Source organism: Schistocerca nitens, chromosome 10 (assembly GCF_023898315.1).
Source record: "Schistocerca nitens isolate TAMUIC-IGC-003100 chromosome 10, iqSchNite1.1, whole genome shotgun sequence".
In the NCBI taxonomy this organism is placed as follows: domain Eukaryota; kingdom Metazoa; phylum Arthropoda; class Insecta; order Orthoptera; family Acrididae; genus Schistocerca; species Schistocerca nitens.
The window spans coordinates 4,343,095-4,366,922 of record NC_064623.1 but is presented as its reverse complement, the minus strand read 5'-3'; the positions used below and the strand labels follow the sequence as shown (position 1 = coordinate 4,366,922).

Genomic DNA, 23,828 nt, shown 5'->3' with positions numbered 1-23,828 from the left:
AGTACGTAAATGGCGTTAATTGTGTTTTTTTTATGTGTTTAAGTGTTCATCTGTGCATCCTGATCACGCAAAAACCGGGCCGGACACACACGATTTGAACTGCAATGGGGATCGTGTATTCAGAGCCGCGTGAAGAATATTGGCGTGTGACGACAGTAATAGCCGACCTGCGATGAGTTAACCGTTTTTATATTGTCAGACGATGGGAGTAACTGCCCCATTCGCGCTTTTTAGACAAAAGATATAAAGCATTAATAAAAAAGTATGTACTGATCATTGCTACCTGACATTCTATTTACCTTTGCTGGATTTGATACCATACAACTCCCGTGCAAATATTAACAGATCAGCCTTTATCAGTTGCACGCGGTCAAACTATTTAAAACAGTTAGGCTATAATCCACTATTCAGTAACGGTGGTTTTTAGTAGGAAGTGTTTCGACCCCAACCGGTGGGCAAGTGTCACCACTAACAACAGCTGAGCGGCCAGGTGTCTGACTGTGGTCCGCTCATCACCTCGAATGAGAGTGCCCGCACGCCCCAACATTGCAGGAGTCACAGCTGTGGGCGGCCGGCGTGCTCCGGACTGATTTGCGTGACGTTGTCGTGATAGTGACAGACGCCTTGCCCACCGAGTGACTGTGCTTTTGTTGAGTGCCGTATCTCCGTAGACATTCTGCGAGCGCCTACGACCGCCTGCGATGCTCTGTCTTTCTGCCGGTGACGGCCCTCTGGTTGGAACGGCCCTCCTTTACGGACGCCATCTTGAGGACTACGTGTACGACCGCCACCTATCGGAACTTCGTGAAAGAGGAGCAGCTCAAGCGGGAGTATTCCACGATGTCTCTCACAACGAATTCCGCATTTTTTCAACCGAAACTGGGAGAGAAAAATTACTGGACGCCCATCAAATACCCGTTTACTCCACAGCTTCACACAGTGCGTACATGGGTACAGAATCAAACGCTTTTCCTAAACAGACAAATGCTGAATGTACTTTTTGACCCTTAGAGAACGCCTTGTGACATATTTGTCTAAGGCTAAAATATGATCCATTCAAGATCGACCAACGTAAAACCTGCCTGGCCCTCTCGCATCTTTCCCTAAATCTCATTCTCCAACCTGCTTTTCAGTGCAGCATCACAAGTATGCTGATAGACAACATAAGACTAATCCATCTATAATTTTTCGATGTTTTTTGTTTCTTATTTTTATAGATAGCAGATATTTTAGATACATACCAGTCTGCTGGTACTTCGTCTCCCTCCTGTATCTGTTTCAACAATTTAAATGTCTCACCACAATTTCCATCAGAACTCCCTTCGGTCCCCTTTTCATTTCTTGTTTTTCTCAGCACTTCTTTTACTTCATAGTGTAGTACAGGTTCTGTATAACGTAAGGTACTGCTCTTACTGCAGACTTCGAAAACGTGCTGCTTTCTTTTGTCTCAAATGGTTCAAATGGCTCTGAGCACTATGGGACTTAACATCTGAGGCCATCAGTCCGTAGACTTAGAACTGCTTAAGCCTAACTAACCTAAGGACATCACACACATCAACCCCCGAGGCAAGATTCGGACCTGCGACCGTCGCAGCAGCGCGGTTCCCGACTTAAGCGCTTAGAACCGCTCGGCCACACCGGCCGGCTTTCTTTTGTCTACCAGTTCTTCAATGTTCTTTTTGTGCTGTCCAACAGGTGAAGGTTATACTGTGGGTGCGGGATAGTTAGCCAGCCTCAAATCCATGCCGGCACACGAGTACAGCGGCCTGCAGCTCTGCGTCCCAGACACAGGCCAGTGTACACCGGCCCTTGTCCGTCGTTCTGCTGCCTGACACTCAACATTACACGACTACTGCAGTTACTCAGGAGCGCATAATTCTAAACATCCTTTCATCTCAGTCGAAAATATTACTGTTTTTAAAAATCACCAACGTCACCGTTATATCGTAGCAGCATCGACACGATCACTTCCTTCTTATCACCAGTGTCTACTGAAAATATGTCAGAGTGTCATCCGCGTATTTTGCTAAAAGACTCGTTTGAGATTGTTCAGCTTCGCCCGCTGCCAGCCAGGAATGACGGCAGAGGGAGGGGGCGCGGCACTCACCGTGCAGCCGGCGCCCCTCTCCACCAGCGGCAGGCGCTCCTCGTCTCCAGCGGCGCTGACGTCACACAGCGGCTCCTGAAACACCAACAGTTCCCAGTTTTGATCGACACTGCGTCACGTACCTCCTAAACAGACAGGTATATTAACGTTCAGCTGCCTCCAATTGCCCCACCAATATATACAACTGAAATTAATTGGGTCGCCAGCATCACTTTGAACTACTCACCCCAAGAGGGAAGGGTGATTTTCTAAATACGTTTCGAAGACCCGGCAGCCGTTCATAGGACCGACGATCTGCAGGGACTTCAACGCCGGAAGATTGGCAGCGGCAACTAAGATTAGATGAACACCTCTGCCGTTTAGTCATTACTGCACGGAGAGGTTAAAGCGCTCACTAGATGCACAGCACAACAACACGGAATACCTGAGAACACTCAGAGAGGGAAAGACTAAGTACTAAGAGGGGTACGCCAATATAAATGAACAGCGAAGATGTTTTACTCGTCTCCGGTGATTCGCGTCCCCGTGCCTCCACGCACTCAGAAGCGCAGTCTCAGCAGCAGCCTTCGACGAGCGAGTCCCGCCCGGACACTACAGGGTTCCTCCCTCGGGTACAGCTGTCCAGCAGCTCCTCGATAAGCCACAAAATTCTGTATCCGGTACTAAGCGACGCTCGACGTGGTGTAAACAGCAACTGGAGTGAAGGATGACGCTACGCCCAGTGGCAGTCGTTGGGAGAGTGGGACTGGCGATGTCTGGGAAACGTTGTCTGCCATCACGTCTGGCACCAACGCTGGTGTTACGGTATGGAGGCGTTTCTCTCGGCCGAGTTGTGCTCCTCTTACTGCACTTAAGAAAATGCTAAACGCGGAAGAACATGAACACATTTTACATACAGCACTGTGTACTGCGTACAGCAGAACAACATTGCAGAGGGGACGATTCTTTGTATGCACCCTGTCGTAAAGCAACATCGTTGAACCAGTGGTTTGTGCACAGTAACATTCGGGAAATGGACTGACATGTCCAGTGCCCTGAGATGAAACGACTGGATTGCCTCGGGAATGAGTCAGAACGCCGACTCGGCTCCAGACCCCAGCCTCACTGGAAGTGTCCCCAGCAGAGCTGGAGCCGTGGTAGAGGCGAAGGGTCTACGACCCGCGCGGGTCTTCTCCGTCAGCAGCGTGCTCGCTGCTACATGCCGAGAGTTCCTCCCCCCTCTGCCACCACTACAAGGCCGAAGCCGCCGCTGCTGTCCGCCCGGTTTCTCCCCTCTGTCGCTGAAGTCGCCATTTGGAAAACTCGGCTGTCGCAATGCGCTCGACTTACGACAACACTGAGTGTACACCACTGAGCAAGAGCATGCTGCAGCGGAAAAACAGGTCTAGAGCGAAAATTGTGGTCAGTGGTATAGAACAGATTGGTGGCTAGCTGATGCAATAATGTGGACACGACCAGTGGAATAATTCGAGTGTGCAGGAAACGAGCTCACACGAAACGCGGTAGAATGAGAAAGCAGAGTAGTATAAAAGAAGAAAGTTTAATTTTATGAACTGATATCGCATACTCGTACGGAAATGAGGTTACTTTCAGAGTATGCTGGCACAATAGCTCAATATTTAGCAATTATATACAACCGCTCGCTCATAGAAAGATCCCTACCTAAAGACTGGAAATTGCTCAAGTCACACCAATACCCAAAAAGGAAACTAGGGATAATCCATTGTGTGTCTCTGGTACTGTGTATTAAATGTGTGTATTTCATTATCATCGTTGTGTGTGTGTGTGTGTGTGTGTGTGTGTGTGTGTTTGTGTCGTTTCTGGTGTTGTTATCATGTGTGATGAAATACGACATGAAACTGCCACGCCCATCGTTGGGGATGCAAACACATCGAAAAAGAATGCCGGTCAAAGAATCGGAAGTGAACAGACAAACTGCTGTGGCAGTTTAATACCGGCGAACGGTTGGGGCGTGACGCCGAGCGCTCTGATTGGAGGAAATCGGCTCCAAGGCGTGAAGTATCAACTATCAAGTAATTTTAATCCGACTACAGTTGCGCAGAGATGAACCAATTGGCGTAGCGTACGAGAAGATGGAGGCCAGCATCAAATCAGTCGATAGACTGCCGATATTAAACTATCGTGCTGGAGGAATAACCATTATTGCCAGGTTAGACGAACTGCGAAAAATGTCTACCAGTATTCACCTGAAGCCATCTGAAATGCAAAAACAAGACAAAACTACTTCTAGGAAGTCCTGGAAAATTAGATGCCTGGTTCATATTCATTGGAAGAATCTTAAGGATGCTATTCACTCACAAAAAAATATATTTACAAAACACTCGATAGATCGGTTCTTGAGTGTTGCTCGTCTGTTTGGAGCCTTACCAGGTGGGATTCACAGTTGAGACACGTAGTATCAAAGAAGAACGGCGTTTTTCGAGGAACGGAAGTTTCAAATCGCATTTCACACCCGATTTACGCCTAAAAGAAATTCGGTTTTGAGAAATGCTTCTTCGGAGGGTCTCTACACAGTATACAAAGAATGTTGCCTCTGAATTTCTGTTTCTCGGCCGTTCGTTTCGAGAGCCGGAGAGCCGAGTCGCTAAATCGGTGAGGCAACGCATCTGCGCACAAAAAACTGATTAACGTTTTCATTCATTAGAGTAGGATCCTGCAAAATCCTGTCTAACTTGATGTCTACGTTACATAACAGATATTTCCTCAATGTACGATGTTTCTATGTCAATAGTTTCAAATCAACGTTGACAAGCCAGCACAACTTTGACCGTCATTTAATCCTCTCACGGCTGAGTTTAGAAAAATCCATACTTCGCATGTACCGACCACACAAAAAATGTTTCCTCCAAATTTCATGTTTCTAATGCCAGTGGTTTAGGCTGTACTTTGTTAGACCACTCAAAAAGTTTCTCCTTTTATACAAACAATTACAGTTTAAGTGCAAATACAGCAGCAAGTGTAAATATCTTTTAATAAATGTAGCCAATATTAATCAGTTTCCTAAAGTGAGGCATAAGCTCAGTCCATAGGTAGCAACAGATGCATCAGATTTACGTACACAATCCGCAAGCCGCAGTAAGGTGTGTGGCGAATCGTTCACAGGTACCACCCCTCGTCATTCGCTTTGCCAGTCCACTCGCAAATACAGCGAGGGAGAACCATCCGCACGAGCCCTCATTTCTCGTATCTTGTCTTCGCAGTGCTTTAGACGAGATGTCAGTAAATTTTCTTAATAGCGTTCCTCGAAAAGAACGTCGTATTTCCTGCAGGGATTCCCATCTGAGTTTACGGAGCATCTCAGCAATAGTCTCGTGTTGTTCGACGCACCGGTAGCAAATCTGGCAGCACGCCTCTGAACTGCTTCGAAGTGACAGGGATCCCAATCGCTCGAGCATTACTCAAGAATGGGTCGCAATAGGGTACTGTACAGTGTGTAAACTTTTAGATGGCAGACCTCTCCCTAGTCCTGAATCGGTACAAGTCGGTAAACGTCGGGAGGCTTCGGTAGCTGACTGTGTTGTACAAGGTAGCCATTGCCGTCTGCTTCGTTATTGTTTCGCGCTGTACTGTTGTGCGTGTTTTTATTGTGCAGTTGTGCTAAACATTATCAAAATGAGTGAAGAGGCAGTTGCTTTTTTTAACACGTTTGCGAAACGTGTTGCAAATAGTGTTAGTAGTGAAGAAATAATAGAACAAAACGTCATGCCTGACGCGGCACTTTTTCACGCATCTCGATGTTTACCACGTCATATCTCCTGAATTGTAAAGAGACACAAATTTGCCGGCGCATTTACTGATATATGTGGATACTGTATGCGAAATATGTTGCGATTAGAGTCAATAGTAACGAAATAATACATTAAAACGTCATGCCTACTGCGGCAGATTTACGGTATGCACTGAGAAAATGTAGTAAGCGACAACCTTTTTTCCTTTCATTATTTTGTGGCGGGTGTCAGCGAGAAAAATTTTTGTAAAGGTTTGAAATTGTATGTAACGTTTGTTGCTAGTCGCTAAGTGCTCTCATTTTCAAATAGTGGATGCATAAATCTGGGCATTTTCCCGCGGTGGCATCTCATTGTTTATGACGTCATATCTTCTCAAGAATGTGTCTTATTTCTTTTTTTCCGGCTAGGTACCTTCGTGGGCGTACGGAGAACAAATCACCAAAATTTCATCGCAATCGGATGAATGGTTTGGGAACGCACAGAGGGCAGACATACATACATTTATTTTTATATATAGAGATTGACAGTTACGTTATACTATATGATATGTTTAAGTATATTTAAATTTTATAATCAATAGTTTAACATTGCGGGGAATGAAATAAAATGAAAAAAAATCGCGAGCAGTGGGAATCAAACCCGGGTCCATAGCATGACAAGCCTTTACCTTATCAATTACGCTACGGATGCTACACCCACCTAACCGTTGATACATTGTCCACTACTCTTTTCGGGCGTTCGGAGAACAACTCACCAAAGTTTCATTGCAATCGGGTGAATGGTTTGTGCGCGCATAGTAGACAAACATATATATATATATATATATATATATATATATATATATATATATATATATATATATATATATATTATAATGTACATGACGATTTCAGTTTCGTTTACGAACAACATTTAAAGCGAGTTTTACTTCCCAGCCTTTCGTCTGCTTTCGTGTAAGGATGACGCGCAATTTGTAGTGCCAGCACTGCAACTGGTAGCCGTGCCTTGTCCCCCCAACGGCTCCTCTCCCCTCGCCAGCCGATGCTTGCTTCCTCCTCTCCCCGCATTCCTCTCACAACTCTGCCGTCTTACGGTTGACGAGGTCTCCTTCGTAGATGAACCACTTTTTCTGGAATTCTCCCAATAAAGCAATGTCAACTATTTCGGCTTGCTTACTACTGTCGTTACATGCTCGTTCCATTTCATATCGCTTTGCAACGCTGTGCCTAGGTATTTAACTCAAGTCACCCTGTCAAACAGGACACTACTAATGCTGTATTCCAGCACTGCAGGATTGTTTTTCCGCGTTTAGAGCGAGCTCCAATCCGTCACACCAAACAAATTCTACCCAGGTCAGGCTTTCTGTATCCTCCTGCGACCACGGTTTCCCGCACACTCCGGTGTCCTCGTGTCGCCACTAACACACTCGTACTACATCCGCTTTAGGGAATTCGTGTCCGCAGCTCGTGGTCGTGCGGTAGCGTTCTCGATTCCCACGCCCGGGTTCCCGGGTTCGATTCCCGGCGGGGTCAGGGATTTTCTCTGCCTCTTGATGACTGGGTGTTGTGTGATGTCCTTAGGTTAGTTAGGTTTAAGTAGTTCTAGGGGACTGATGACCATAGATGTTAAGTCCCATAGTGCTCAGAGCCATTTGAATTTGGAATTCGTGTGAGCATATACTTTGGCTTTACCGACTCTGCTGTCAACACCAGCTTGGTGATGAGGTACAATGTTTCAGTATTCTCAGCGTGGCTTCCGGGTCCTGGTCCTGTCGACGTCTACGCCAGACACGTCGCCCACCAAGACCAACTGTTCCAGAGACACACCGCTGGAGAGGGGCGGCAGGTTTTTAGATCCGAGGGACCTCTCAGTTTCTCCTTGGCCCCAATCAGTTCACGGCACGCACATCCTTCTTATGTAGGGGAACTTTCGGCTGACCACAGCCGGCCAAAGTGGCCGAGCGGTTCTAGGCGCTGCAGTCTGGAACCGCGCGACCGCTACGTTCGCAGGTTCGAATCCTGCCTCGGGCATGGATGTGTGTAATGTACTTAGGTTAGTCAGGTTTAAGTAGTTCTAAGATCTAGGGGACTTATGACCTCAGCAGTTGAGTCCCATAGCTCTCAGAGCCATTTTTTTTCGGCTGACCACAAAACGAGGTGCTGTGACGACAGAACATTTAGGGAGTCGAAATCCATCTTTCGTTAGGAGTTACCTTCTACTTATACATCTGCACGTACACCGCGTTGTGACCTGACAGTGCGAGGCGGAGGGTACTTACGGTACCAGTAACCGATCCCCCCTTCTCTGTTCCAGTAGCGCAAGGCGTGTGGAAAAAATTGATTGTATTTAATCTATTGAATTTTTCTCGTCGTCGTGTCTTCGCGAGACGTATATAGGGGGCAGTAATACGTTTTCCGAGTCTTTTCGGAAAGCGCTCACTCCAAATTGCAACAGTAAACATCTCTTGTAGCGTGTGCCACTCTAGTTTGCGGAGCAGACTAAACGGTCCTGCGACGAAACGCGCCGCTATCCGCTGGACCTCTAAGATCAGTCCTGCCTAGCTAGGGTCCCAGATTGATGAACAGTACTCGAGAGTCGGTCGAACAAGCGCACTGTAAGCCACTTCTCTAGTGGATGACTTACAGTTCCTACGGATTCTTCCTGTGAGCCTCATTCTGGCTTCTGATTTTTCTAGTATTTGTTTTAAGTGGTCATTGTATAGTAGCTGATTTCTTCTCATGTTACCTTTATTTTTGTTCAGGATCAACTGCCAGAGCCTGAAGCATTCATCTATCCTCTCTAGATTCTTCTGCAGATCCATACTGCCTTCTGTCGTCGCTACTCTCTTTTGGACAACTGCATAGGCTTATGGAGCTTCCGTCAGCAACAGTCCATACACACCTGCTTCGGACACTCGTGAAATTACCTTTACATCTGTCGATGTTGTTCCATTCAGGCGACGTACTGAGGTCTATGAGCACGGAAGTCCTCAATCCAGCCGCAAATCTGCTCCGATACTCGATAAGGTCGTATTTTTTTCACTAAACGGCAGTGCGGGACGATGTCAGAAGCCTTTCTGAAGTCAAGGAGCACGGCCAGAACCTGCTACGGCGCTGTGGATCTCACGGAGGAACAGAGGGAGCTGAGTGTCGCAAGATCTCTGTTTGCGGAACCATGTTGATTTTTGTCTCGTCACTAGTCCACAGTCATCGGACCATTGTCTATGTCGTTCCTCGAGTTAGGTGTCTGCGGTTGTTCTTCTGGAAGCTTCCATGTGAAAGTCAGACGTGACCATCCACTAGTTGTCCACTGCAGGACAGAGGCGTGCTCGCGCACACACACGTTCCAGCGCGCCGCCTGCGCTCTGCCGCCCGGGTCGTCTCCTCGACTACAGGGAGCGACTCCCGCACGCACCACCTGCGCAGCGCACGCCCCGCCTCCCTGCCTTCCACTCCGGTCTCCCCTCGGCCCATTACTTCGTCTCCTCGCCTCTCTCAGCACCTCAACCGACGCCGGTATTTGAGCGGTTTTCGCGTTAAAAATTCACATCTTAAAACCGCATAATACCCGACCACTTTAGACAAGTAGTCTCTCAGGTGATCTGGGACAACGTTTGGCACTAAATTATTTCACTTCTTCGTCGCCAAAAATTTTTCCTTAGTTTTTCACCTCTCATGGCCGCATAAGTGCTTCTAATCGATTTTATTTTAGAATGCTGCGACATTTTAAATCCGAGCTTATATCACAAGAGACTAAGTGCCGACTCTGTAAAACGCCGATACGCCCAGAACTTACATATGGTTCAGAAACATGGACGATTACAGAGTGAAAGTAGACTGTGACCACACGACAGAAGTTTATTGAGGAGAGTCTTTGGACCTGTGTACGAAAATGGGAGTTGGAGAAGGCGAAGGAATGACGAGCTCTGTGACTGCTACAAGAAGAATGATGTGGTCACGTTCATAAAGTTGTGTAGGTTGAGATGGGCCGTACATGTAACAAGACTCAATGGGACAGATCTTGCAAAGAAATCCTGCTGCAGTGAACCTGGGCGAAGAAGGGCAAGAGGACGACCGAGGTTGAGATAGAGTGATGAGGCTAGAGAGAACGATGCCCGAGTTGGTTGCTTTAACTGGAGGTCTGCAGCGAAGTCCACAGAAGAACAGCGGAAAATTCTCGAGGACGCCAAGTCCGATCCTGGGATGTAGTGCCAATGGAAGAAGGAGAAGGTTGATTCTTTTCCATTAGGTGTAGTATTGTGTGGATCTCAGGCGGCTTATAAAAGCAACATTTGTTCATGGGTGGTTCCTGGGAAAAACTTAAAATTCACGATTTTTGAGTACCAGAAGTACAAATTGTACGGATGGCCACTACTTTAATTTCTATTTATGGCAGACGATATGTTCTTAAGATCATATTTTCAGGGAACCTTAAAACTTTTCTTGGTACCATCATCCCTTACAGAAAGAGAGGGGCTCAAAGTTACCGCACTTGCGCACATGAAATTTGCGTGTAATATCTGGTCTCAGGTGTAAACGTAATTTCAACTGACGTGCATATAAAGATTTTTGTACCAGAATTAAAGGATAAAGATTGTAAAATGTATATATTTGGAAATTAAATGTCGCAGTACATATTTGTGTCAGGTTATGTAAGAACAAGTGCTTCCCCACTTTTACGGTAAGAAGAAGTTTTTTTTTAATTTCTTCACTCCATCCAAATTCCCTCAACAAATACCAACAGAACTGTCAAAAGCTGCTGACATCTTTAGAGAACATAACAATAACGATTTTTCTGGTCTTCAAAGTCGTTATGATTACACACATAAATTCAATAGGTCCTGCAAGAGATTTTTTCTCTTACGTTGGATGCACTTTTTTTTGCGGTCATCATATTTCGCCAACATCATAATCACAGCCGAATTTTTTTCTTGACGGCTGGTTTATTTGCGCAATTCCCGTCAAAAAATTAATTCGCTAGCAACTCACGTGACATATTGAAATTGAACAGTTGAAAACACAATTACTGTTGCGTTACGCTATGGGCGGTAAGTCACAAGGAACGACGTTAATCGTAAAAAAGCGAGGAGTGACCATCCGGGGCGTCCTAAACTGGAATGACCGCATGAAACTAACTCTACGAGAAGCCGAAGCTAGGCCGGCATTCACTGGCAAAATCTTAAGGAAATATAATTCATCCGCTTAAGAAGTGGCTTACAAAACAATTATTCGAGCGAATTAAGAGTATTTTTCCATCAATCTTGGTCCCTTACCAGCTACAATTAACTGGAGGGATAGACAAGGTCGAACGAAGAGGGCCTTGTTTCATCACGGGATCGTTTAGTATGCGCAATGACGTTACAGAGGTGATCGAGTAGCAGACACTACAAGGCAGGCGTCGCGTATCACGGGAAGAGTTACTGTTGAAATTCCGACAGTATGTTCGAAGAAGAGTTAAGCAACACATTACTTCCTCCCATACACGTTTCGCCAAACGAACACCACCAGAGAATGAGAGAAATTCAGAGTTCTTACGTAAGTTTGTCGATAGTTGTTCTTCGCACGCACAACTTGCGAATGCAACAGAGGAGTGGGAAAACGAGGCTGGTAGCAGAGGAACGCACCGCCACACAGAGTACACATGTAGGCGACAACTCGCTACCCGCTCCCAAAGCTTTACTTCTGCCAGAGCCGGCCGCTGTGGCCGAGCGGTCCGGAACCGCGCGACTGCTACCGCCACAGGGTCGAATCCTGCCTCGGGCGTGGATGTGTGTGATGTCCTTAGGTTAACTAGGTTTAAGTAGTTCCAAGTTTATAGGGGACTGACGAACTCAGCTGTTAAGTCCCATAGTGCTCAGAGCCATTTGAACTTCTGCCATTAGCTCACCCCTACTTTCCAACAGCAATAGTCATACTTCACGAATTTTTTTCCAGTTGTACAATAACTGTAAGGTCTTACACACGAAGGGTTCGCGGTTCGTGTTTCTTTATGCGGAACTGTCGTCGGCTCCACTGTGGTTGGCGAGTTGTGGCTGAAGTTACGCAATGTCGCGCACAACGGGACGAGGAAGGTGGAAGCGTGCGAGCTGGAGACCGCGGTAATACGTGTCATGAAAACGGAGTTTCGCCGCGAGTCGGGAAAGCGGCCTGCTCTTTTCTTTGCTCCTCCTTCGCTCCGCGCGCCGCTGAAGAAATGCGGGCGGCGCGGCGGCGAGCTGCCACCGTTCGCCCACCGAGGTTTCCCTCGCTTTTTTCGCGCACCCTGCCCGCTTTCGCCGCCAGCTGCCGCCGCACAGAGCGCTAATGGCCGGTGCATCGATACGCCTGCGGTTCAGCGGAAACAGCCCGCATTCCGGGCACTTGGCGCCCCGGGGAATTGCTCCAGCCCTGCCACAACAGCGGGCCTTCCGCATGCGCAGCTGAACCGTCTCCGTAGCGTGCTGCCACTTCCCACTCTGCTACAATTACGTCTCGTACTCCGCAAGCGACCATTTAAGATGTGTAGAGGAGGGTTACTCCGGTACCACGATCATTTTCCTCCTCTCGTGTAAATATTCCAGATTTCGATTCAAGAAACGCTGCCAACGTGAGCAATTTACACTGAAGAGCCAAAGAAACTGGTAAACCTGCCTAATATGACGTAGCGCCCCCGCGAGCACGCACGAGTGCCGCAACACGACGTGGCATGGACTCGACTAATGTCTGAAGTAGTGCTGGAGGGAATTGACACCATGAATAGTGTTACACTCAGAAGAGTGTTCCTGGAACCACTGTGTAGCAATTCTGGACGTGTGGAGTGTCGCATTGTCCTGCTGGAATTGACCAAGTCCATCGGAATGCACGATGGACATGAATGGATTCAGGTAATCAGGCAGAATACTTACGTACGTGTCAGAGTCGTATCTAGACATATCAGGGGTCCCATATCACTCCAACTGCACACGCCCCACACCATTAAAGAGCCACCATCAGCTTGAACACTCCACTGTTGACATGCAGGGTCCATGGATTCATGGGGTTGTCTTCATACCCGTACACGTCCATCCGCTCGATGCAATTTAAAACGAGACTCTTCCGACCTGGCAACATGTTTCCAATGATCATCAGTCCAATGTCGGTGTTGACGGGCCCAGGCGAGGCATAAAGCTTTATGTGGTGCAGTCATGAAGGGTAAACGAGGGGGGGCCTTCGGCTGAGGAAGCCCATATCGATGATGTTTCGCTGAATGATCCGCACGCTGACACTTGTTGATGGCCCAGCATTCAAATGTGCAGCAATGTACGGAATGGTTGCACTTCTGTCACGTTGAATGATTCTCTTCAGTCGTCGTCGGTCCTCTTCTTGGAGGATCTTTACCCGGCCGCAGAGATGTCAGAGATTTGATGTTTTACCGGATTCCTGCTATTCACGGTACACTCGTGGAATAGTCGTACGGGAAAATCCCCACTTCACCCTACCTCCGAGATGCTGTCTCCCAACGCTCGTGCGCCGACTATAACACCACGTTCAAACTCACTTAAATCGTGGAGACCTGCCATTGTAGCAGCGGTAACCGATCTAACAACTGCGACAGACACTTGCTGTCTTATGTAGGCGTTGTCGACCGCAGCGCCGTATTCTCCCTGTTTACATATCTCTGTATTTGAATACGCATGCCTGTACCAGTTTCTTTGGCGCTTCAGTGTAAACGCAGATACCCTCGGTCTCGGGAAGCAGCTTAAAGAGCTTAATAAAGATAAGGGCCCGGTACAGCAAGTACGCTAACTTAACAGCTCCACTTTTAGCAGTCACATACAACCGCTTGATGTACAAAAGATCTGTACCTTAAGGCTGGAAAGTTACACAAGCTTCACCAATACTCGAGAAATGAAATAGGTGAAATCCGCTGAATTAGACCCACCTCGTTGGAGTCGATTTACAGTAGGATTGTGGAACGTTTACAGTGTTCGAACATTATGTGTTACGTCGAAGGTAACGGTCTACTGACAGACACTCGGCACGGATTCAGAAAATACCGTTCTTGCGAAACACAACTAGCTCTTTATTCGCACGTAGTAATAAGTGCTATCGACAGGACATCTCAAACTGATTCCATATTTCTAAATTTCCATAAGACTTTTGACAACGCTCTTTGCAAGACACTTCTCATGAAATTGCGTCCCTATCGGTACAGTTGTGCGACCGGATTCGTGATTTCCTGTGGGGAACGTCACAGTTGGTAGAGAATGATGAAAAGCCATCGAGAAACACGGGTGTGATATCTGACGTTCCCCAAGGAAGTTTCATACGCCCTGATCTGTATAAACAATTTAGGAGACAATCTGACAGTCCTCTCAGACTAGCTGCTGACAATTAACGTCCAGTGAGGTCGTCAGAAGATCAAAAGCAATTGCAAAATAACAGACAAGATATCTGCACGGTGCGGAATATGGCAATTGACCCTGAACAAGATCCTTCCTCTACGTGATTACTAAAGGAATCCGTTAAAACTTCAGTTACATAGTAAATAGTACATATGTATTGTCGATTGAACTAAACATCTACCGATTACAATTACGAATAATTCAAATTGGAACGATCGCACAAAAATTGTTGAAGGGAAAGTGACCCAAAGATGGCGTTTAATTAGCAGAAACCTTAGAAGTAGAACTGATTGGAGACTGCCTACGCTACACTTGTCCGTCCTCTGGCAGAGACTTGCTGCACTGTGCACCGTCTGCAACAGATAGGATTGACGGAGGACACTGAAAATATTCCAAGAAGGGCAACTCGTTTTTTACTAGCGTGAAATGGTGGATACAATGCCACCAATGTGGTATGGGAATTGTGGTGATAATCTTTAAAACAATGGCTGGATCTAATGATGTAATTTCAGTCAGCCACGTTCTCCTGCAAATGCGAAAATATTTCGTTGGCACTCACCTGCACAGGGACACACGGTCATTGCAAGGAAACAAGAGAGATTAGAGCTCGGAGGGAAAGATTTAAATGCTCGTTCTTTCCCGCGCGCTGTTGGAGAGTGGAACTGTAGAGCAATAGCTTGAAGGTAGTTGGTTCTATGAACCCTCTGCTGGGCACTTAATTGTGAATTGTGCAGTAGTTATATAGGGGTAGCTGTAAATGATCTGACAAATGCCCTATAAAACCGTAGGAGACGGGACCTGTCAGCTGCCCATGTCTTTCTGCTGACGCATTTTAAAATATTCGATGATTTGGATCCCTTTGTTCTCAGGTCTTTCAGGTGAGGGAGCTACGTCAATTTCTAGTAGGTCCAAAAAGCGCACACGGTGCTTAAAGTTTAAAATCGTGTTCCGCAATCTTGAGATTCGATGAGTGAAAACTGCGACGAGCACGGCTTAAAAAGTTGAGACAAGCAGTCTTCTCAAGTGAGAACCTAACAGCAGTTTCAGTGACCCACATTTGTTGCCTGCTTACGGTCAGGTGGAGTTGCCTTGTAGCCGTTGTAACACAGGAGCAGGAGCAGAAGATCGCTTTGTCGTCCGCAAACAGAGAACCTGCGGAAGACATGGCAGTGACAGCGACTGCAAAGAAAGCGTGACGCCGAGCACCCTGCCCTGCCTTCTCCTCGGCAGGGTCCCTACCCTACTGAACACAGCGGCGGCCAAACGAAGCACCGTCACCGCGACACCGGCCGCCAATGAAGTACCGGACGACAAGCGGGAGGCGTCCACGCGGGCCCCATCCGTGAAGTTTGCGAAGGATCTTGTACGTCCGAGTGGTGTCGCAGACGGTACGGTTTCTTAGGATCGAACAACGCACCAACCAGACGGTTTGCCGTAAGAAGGACTCCTGTACCGCCGTCTCTGGTAGAATTAAGTTGTTCGGGGCAGAACGGCAGCGCGTGAAACCGCACTGGCGGAGACAACAGGTGAATGCTGTAGCGGGGACCACATATAGCAGTACAATTATCAGATTGATTATTATTAGATCAAATTACTGTTAAAACATGTACACTGAACTTTATTTTAAAAGGTACTTATGCACTTTATAAGAAAACTGGTCATACAGTTATATATAATCACCAAGAGCTGCAGCTATGTGCCATATAAATAATAATATTTATAAATTATATAGCACACAGGTGCAGTTTACGTATCTCGAAGAATAAGGATGCTTAGTTTCACAAAAAAAAAAAATATGTTTCCTCACCAGAGTAGAAAATAAACTCGAGCTACCCCAAGCCAATCAATGGTCTGTCGCAGTGGTCACCTGCGACAGCTAGATACAGTCAACTGCAGATTTATTCGATGAGATTTCGGGATTGCAGCCGGATCACGTTGACTTCTTGTCACGATATTTCGGCTGGCAATCGTCCAGCCATCTTCAGGTGAGCGTCCGTCACTGGAGACTGCAAGTTCCAGGAGTCAACATTATAGCAAAAAACTGGCCCCTAAATGCATACGCATTGGCCCGCGCCCTCTGGAGCTACAGTTGTATCTGTGGAGCGCAGGCGCATGCGTGAATGGAAAACTACATGTCCGCCGTCTGTCGGAATGCGCGCCCGCGTCGCTAAAAACAGACGTCAGATGTAGCCAGACGTGTCGTTATGAATAAACTGTCTCCTCCCAGAGGAAATGAGATCACCGGGTCCCAAGCCTTGTCCTGTTGAAAATTGCCGTCACGATTTATAAGATTTTGCGCTAGGCGTATCTCTACAGATTCTTTAATTACTGAGTCCCAGAAAGTTTTTGCTGGGGCCAAGATTTTTGTGGCAGAAAAATCCATAGCTTGTCCTGTGGTAATAAAGTGCTCAGCTACGGCCGACTTGTCCGCAGCTCGTGGTCGTGCGGTAGCGTTCTCGCTTCCCGCGCCCGAGTTCCCGGGTTCGATTCCCGGCGGGGTCAGGGATTTTCTCTGCCTCGTGATGACTGGGTGTTGTGTGATGTCCTTAGGTTAGTTAAGTTTAAGTAGTTCTAAGTTGTAGGGGACTGATGACCATAGCTGTTAAGTCCCATAGTGCTCAGAGCCATTTTTGAACGGCCAACTTACTGGGCTGCGAAAGGCGAGTGTGGCGTTCGTGTTCGACGCACCTTTCATGCACTGTGCGTGTCGTCTGACCGATGTAAGCTTTGCCACACTGGCGAGGAATTTTGTAAAAAATGGTTCAAATGGCTCTGAGCACTATGGGACTCAACATCTTAGGTCATAAGTCCCGCGGTTCCGGACTGCAGCGCCAGAACCGCACGGCCACCGCGGCCGGCAAGGAATTTTGTAGATCCCGGCCTTCCGCAGACCCAGATCGTCCTTTACTGAACCGAGAAGGGCACTAATCTTCGCCGGTGGCCGGAAGATTACTTTAACTTGATGTTCCCTTAGTATCCTGCCTATTTTAGATGAAAGGTTGCCGTTTAATATGTGATTCGTTTTCTATTACGTGACCACTGAGCTGGCCTTCTGCCATTGATCACGTTGGATAATCTGCAGTTTATAAGAGATTCTACTTCCACACTAAACCGCTGCCGTGGATGACGGCGCACGCCTTCAGCTGCAGGTTGCCCATCTAAAGCCTAGTCGACGCTGCAACACCGTCGCAGGTCTTTGTTGCGGGGCTACCCCTCCCCTCTTCCCCAGCCGCAATGGTTGGATTGAATAAATCGGAGAATGTACTTCATTCTGGAAATTTCGGGTAACATTCTCGGGTTCGCATGAATGAAACGAGTCGGAGAATATTCACCTAGGAATGTTCTCAGCTTGAGTAAAGGAGCAGGGAAGTTGCTCAACGCGAAGATAATGTCCGATTTCGTACGAATAAAACAAGAGAAGTTTCTCACAAGCGGAGAACATTGTCCGCTTCTTGAAGTGAGCTCTGTAACACACTTCGAGCTGAGGTTCAGTTTTACCGAGTTTTTATTATGAAAATGGCACAATTTATGTTGCTCGAAAGACCCAAGGAATACAGAAGAAAGATATTCTAGAAATTTTAACAGGTTTAACAATAAAAAGATTACTTTGCTGGCGAGTCACAACAGTAGTTACGTAGCAAAATTAGCATCTCCACTCACATTAATGTCGCCAACTATGAAAAGCGTGAAAATGGTCCCCAAGGATAGATGAATACTTTGTGTTGATCCATAGTGCCTTCCATAATGACGAGGTCACACAGGGAATGCGACAGAAACGTTCCCCAGAGCATAACGCGCGCAGGTTGTTTGCTTTCAGACGGACCGCGCCGTACACGCCAACGGCCTTCTGTGGGATGCAGCGTAAGACGTGATTCGACTGAAGAGGCGAACTGTCGCCACTCGGTGGACGTCTGTGCGGTAATGGCGTGCAAATTCCAGCCTTTGTCGGCAATGAGCAGCAGCCAGCGTGGGTGCACGAACCAGAAACCCACTGCGGAGGCGGCGTTCGCTGTACGGTCGTTGACGAGACGCCGACTGGTTCACGTGACGGGTGAATTCCTCGACGGCTGCACGTCCCTTCGCCCGCACACACCTCAGCGGACGTCGTACACCCCTGTATCTATGGTCCGTGGTACACTTCAGTTGCTTCGGTGGCGGGCATTTTGCCATGCCCGGTGTACTTGAACCACAACGGCACGCGAACAGTTTACAAACTTAGCCCTTTCGGAAATGCTTCGCCCCTTGGCCCGAAAGCCACCGGTCACGCCCTTTTGGATGTGAGACAAATCACTCCGTTTCCCCATTATCACAACGACTGCGCTGTTTTCCCCTGCACGCTTTGTATACCCTCCACTGCTAATGATCTACTTTCCGCCTGTGGGTCGTTATCACATGTTGACGTTGAACATAGGCGGTGGCTGGGCCGCGGATACCGCCAAATTATTGGAAATTTCAACAAGGTGGCCTTATCAGTTAGTAATTCCCAATGAAGTTCATCTCGGTTACTCAGTCCGTATCACAGAAAATGAATACTGTTGCAGTATTGAGAGGTCTGTTTTTGTATCGCTTTTGATGTTCCCCCCAGTACCGGTCGGCCTGCTGAAGTTACGTCTTCTCATAGCACAAGTCTAATCTTTTGCCGTGTTGGAAATAAGTTGACGGATCACAATAATTAATATCAGGGTAATTACATACCCAGCGATTTCTTTCTCTTACCGAAATCGCATGGGCGACTGCTTATATATCTGACGCGAGAGTAAATCATCATTTGATCAAAATGACAGAGTTCCGGTTTGGAGTACATGAAAATGTGATGTATTCGTAAGTCTTCGTTCGGATAATGTGTTCGGCTAACTTCAATAACAAAAGAGTTTGGCGCAAGTCAAAAATACGGGAACATCGTCAGAAAACGAATTTTCGTAAACTATCTCTAATCGTCTTAATAATTAGTCGGCACACATAAAAATGTCTAAATATAGTGCAACTCTTCCAGAGCACACAGATGCCAGTTCCACATTTGTACTGTGAGTAGTCTGGCTGCTTCGGAGAGTTGAGCTACTTCAGCGAAACGTGAGATCACGCGCGCGTGTTTGTGCCGGACTCACCGAGAACATTCTCTAAGAGGAGAAACAACTCCCCCGTCAGAGAATATGCTTTGAATTTTTTATTCATACTAAATTGGGAACTTTCTCAGGGACTGTGGGTTTGCTCTGAGAACCCTCTCCGGAGAACGTTATCTTATTTATTGATAGAACCCATCGCCTCGCCTCTGTTCAGGACAACCCCCCAAGCAAAGAGTCATGTCCGCACTGCAAGGTACAGTGCTCGAAAAGTCTCGGGAACTAGCCTATGCAGGCCTCTGTTTCGATTTGGCTTCTTTTTAAAAATCGAAATAAACAAAATCGGAAAAGATGGTGCATACGGAAGCCATTCAATGCTACCACAGAGAACTGTGCCGTAATCTCGTGGATGCGTTAAAACTGGAAGATGACAGTGGGTCTGCCAATCTTTTAACGATGACACACACACTGATTTTGAATACTTTATGAGAATGGTTGAACGTGAGATTAGCTAGCTGGTGGAGTTTCCTTTACCAGTCTCACGTATATTTTCGTGATTTCTATAGAAAGTGTATCTTTATTTGCCCCAGAAGTGTGTGAAGCCATCACCAGTGTTTTCAAAGCATACTTTGAGATACCCGGAACATTGTCACATTTTTTCTAATACAAATTTCTCATTGCTTTATTTTTTATTATTTGTCCACTGTACGTACAAAATTTTAGTGAAACATAGTACATAAGAAACACACAAGAATGAAATAAAACCATACAAAATTATGAAACATAATAATGAGGTATTGTGTAAGGTGGCAACGGCCTTGCACCTTACATGAGTCCATTTAACGTGACACTTTAGGTTTTGTTGGAGTAATACTCTACGGTGTAGGAGAAGGTGTAGGAAATCTACGTGGAAACGCATCGGCACGCGATAATTCCGCGATTATGTAATTATAAGATTTTGCGGAAAGGCAATACGCGAGATAGAGTTCGGCTACCTTCCCGCCTAGCCGCCGAAGACCACAGCCTAACGGTATGAATGGTGAACTGGGGGACTTCTGTAATCCGTTTAGAGAGGCCACAGCGGCCGCCAACCTATGAGGGACGCGCGGCTGCAGGTGTTCAAGTGTTTACCAAAACAGAGCAGTGGATAGCTGGACGGGCTTTCCTGTGCGTGCTATCGCCTATGTCCCACTAATTTCACGCCTTCGAGTAACAAGTGGGGCAGGCCAGGAGTTCCGAATAACAAACTTTCAATGCAAGAATCTGTGTTCGCTACGACGGGGAATCTTGCCAGGAAAATCTCGAGTGGTCTCTTAGGAGAACACTTCCAGTAAACGTGTTATTGCCCACAGCTGTGGTTCTTCCCAGCCGGCGAGGGCGGAGTTTACTTTTGAAATTTTGTAGAAATAAAAGAATGGTGGAAAAGAGTTCTGTTCCCAGGACGTACATTGGTCGGCACTGGCAAACTGGGTATTTTCAGAGCTTCTAGTGATGTGATTCGCTCGGCAGAAGTTGAGGGGAGAAAACAAAAGGTGGAGAGCGATCTTGCTCGACTCTCTGTAGAGGTGTTCCGTTCTGGGCTCTCATGCTGAGAGGACGTTAGCCGTCTCCCGTCTTTCTTTCAGTGAAGACGTTAGCCGCGCCAGCTCTTTGCTGCCGGGAAGATCGTTGCAAATACAGAAGTTTACGGGCAGCGGTCTGTTGTCCGAGTAGTGTAGGAGTGTACTTTCCGAGACGCCACACGCCGACCACAAAGCCGCGCCGTCGCCGTCGGAGACCGCCGTTGCAACAGCAATATCGCTCCCGCTTCGGCGTGTGTTAGGAGTAACGTTAAATAGTTGGATCACGTGCAATTGCTATTTCCACAGAGGTTTCACGGTACTTTGGGGTGTAGTGGTTCTTCGTATATGACACCCTACAAGGAGTTGTTCATTTGAGGACCTTCAGTTAATTTCAAAGGATCAGGGCGCTCTGAAAAGTAATGCCTCCGAATCTTTTATTTGTTCTGAATACCGGCTGTGTTACTCAGTCGCTTTCCCGCTACACTGACGGAAGAGGGATCCGACTTGTAGCGTGTAACGTAACTATATAGGTGCGTGAGAAGTTGAAAGCACGAATTCGAAGAGTTGTTTCAACACGTGCAGCACCCTCTTCTTCAGCGTGACAATGCCAAACCAAACACCACAATCCGACGCCTTGGGTTCACCGTCATCGATGACCCTCCATACGGTCCCGACTCGGCTCCGTCCGGTTTTTATCCGTCTCCAAAACTTAAAGAATACCTTCGACTACTTCACTTTGATAGTGATGAACGGACGGAAGCAGAGGTTAGGCTGTGGCTCTACAGTGACGGTATGCACAAACTGGTCTCTCGGTGGGAGAAATGTGTTCGTCGCCAGGGTGACTACGTCGAAAATAAATACATAGGCACGAAGAATATAGACGTAGAATCTTAATCAAGTTTGTTTTATTTGAAAAGCTTTAAGAGTATTTACGTAAAAAATTCGGAGGCATTACTTTTCAGTCATCTGCATACTGGAAAACTTTAAGTGAGCCACGTCAGACGCCGGCAGTTACTCTAATTACCACGTGCCACACTGAACTTCTCCCGCACACGTCTACACTGTGCATTGTTCCGGCCGGCCGCTGTGGCCGAGCGGTTCTAGACGCTTCAGTCCGGCACCGCGCTGCTGCTACGGTCGCAGGTTCTAATCCTGCCTCGGGCATGGATTTGTGTGATGTCCTTAGGTTAGTTAGGTTTAAGTAGTTCTGAGTGTAGGGGAATGAGCCGCACGGGATTAGCCGAGCGGTCTGGAAGCTGCAGTGATGGACTGTGCGGCTGGTCCCGGGGGAGGTTCGAGTCCTTCCTCGGGCATGTGTGTGTGTGTGTGTGTTTGTCCTTAGGATAATTTAGGTTAAGTAGTGTGTAATCTTAGGGACTGATGACCTTAGCCGTTAGGTCCCATAAGATTTCACACACATGAACATTTTTTTTGTAGGGAAATGATGAACTCACATGTTAAGTCCCATAGCGCTTAGAGCCATTTGAACCATTTTTTGCACTGTTACAGAGAATCCCATTCACACCTTGCAGCGGTCTGGACTCTACAGTGCGTCCAGGCAACATGCGCAGGTTTTGCGGGTCGGATACGCAGCAGTGTTGGGTCAGCCGCGCTACAGACACGCGCAACGTCGAATCCCGGTGTGGAGTAGGCTTAAAGACTTGCAGGGGCAATAAAAACTCGATTCTCAGTATTTTACGCTGTTACTGACCAATTTAAACACATAAAATGATGTCGCAATCTACTGATTAACAGGTATAAAGGTTTAACGCAGCAGGTGAGTATTACGGTCTGACAATGTGCATATCACCCGAGGTGGAATAAGTCTAGCCGCGCCAATTATCCACATTATAGTCATGCAGTGTTTGATAGTGACAGAATTAGCGACTTCTAACGAACTTAACATATAATTTCAAATCTTTTCTAAACCTTTTCTCGCATTCACTGAGGTGACAAGTCACGGGATAGCAATATGCACGTATACAGATGGCGGTAGTGTCGCGGACAGAAGGTATAAAAGGCCGGTGCATTGTCGGAGCTGTCGTTTGTACTCTGGCGATTTATGTGAAAAGGCTTCCGACGTGATTATGGCAGTGCGACGGGAGCTGACGGACTTTGAACGTGGAATGGTAGTTGGAGGTAGATTCATGGTACATCCCATTTCGGAAATCGTTAGGGAATTCAATATTCTGAGATCCACAGTGTACCGGGAGTATCAAATTTCAGGCATTACCTCTCACAACGGACAATTTAGTGTCCGACGGCCTTCACTTAACGACCGAGAGCAGCGGCGTTTGGGCAGAGACGGCAATGCTAACAAGGACGCAACACTGTGTGAAGTAAATGCACAAATAAACGAATATATCTGTTAGTACAGTGCGGCGAAATATGGCGTTAAAGGTCTGCGGACGCAGCACGACTTAGCTTGCAGCGCCTCTCCTGGGTTCGTGACCCTAGGGGAGTGGAAAACCACGTCGCTCTCAGACGAGTCCCGATTGGTAACAACTCTTGGTAGGGTTCGAGTATGTCGCAGAGCCGACAAAGGATTGCACACAAGTTGTCAACAAGGCACTGTGCAAGCTGCTGATCGCTGCATAATGGCGCGGGCTGTGTTTACGCGGAACGCACTGCGTCTTCGGATCTAACTGAAACGTTCAGCGACTGGAAATTCGGCTACTTGTAGACCATTCGAAGGCAAACAACGGTGGAATTACACTGCTGGCCACCGTAAATGCAACACCCTGAAGGAAGCATCTGAATCAACTGAAATTTACACCATGGGTTTGCAGCGATGAGATATGCAACTGATTAGAATTTCAGCGCAGACGCACATCACGCGCGCCTGTGGCGCCACCTCATAGCGCCATTTAAGGCTTGGCGATTTCGACGAGTGTACGTTCGGCACGTGTGTTTACCTTGTGGTTGTTTCACAAGACGATCAGTTATGCCTCGTAGACAACAGCGAACATCGTTTGATCAAGTATCCGA

General features: G+C 47.2%; 1 protein-coding gene across 1 annotated transcript in view; it reads right to left on the bottom strand.

Moving 5' to 3' along the window:
* LOC126210108 (uncharacterized) overlaps positions 1-23,828 on the bottom strand; it is a 453,742-nt gene that overhangs the window by 88,505 nt on the left and 341,409 nt on the right. Inside the window, exon 5 of the mRNA XM_049939246.1 lies at positions 2,108-2,182. Within this exon, the coding sequence (XP_049795203.1) occupies positions 2,108-2,182 (75 nt within the window). The remainder of the gene's footprint in view (positions 1-2,107; positions 2,183-23,828) is intronic.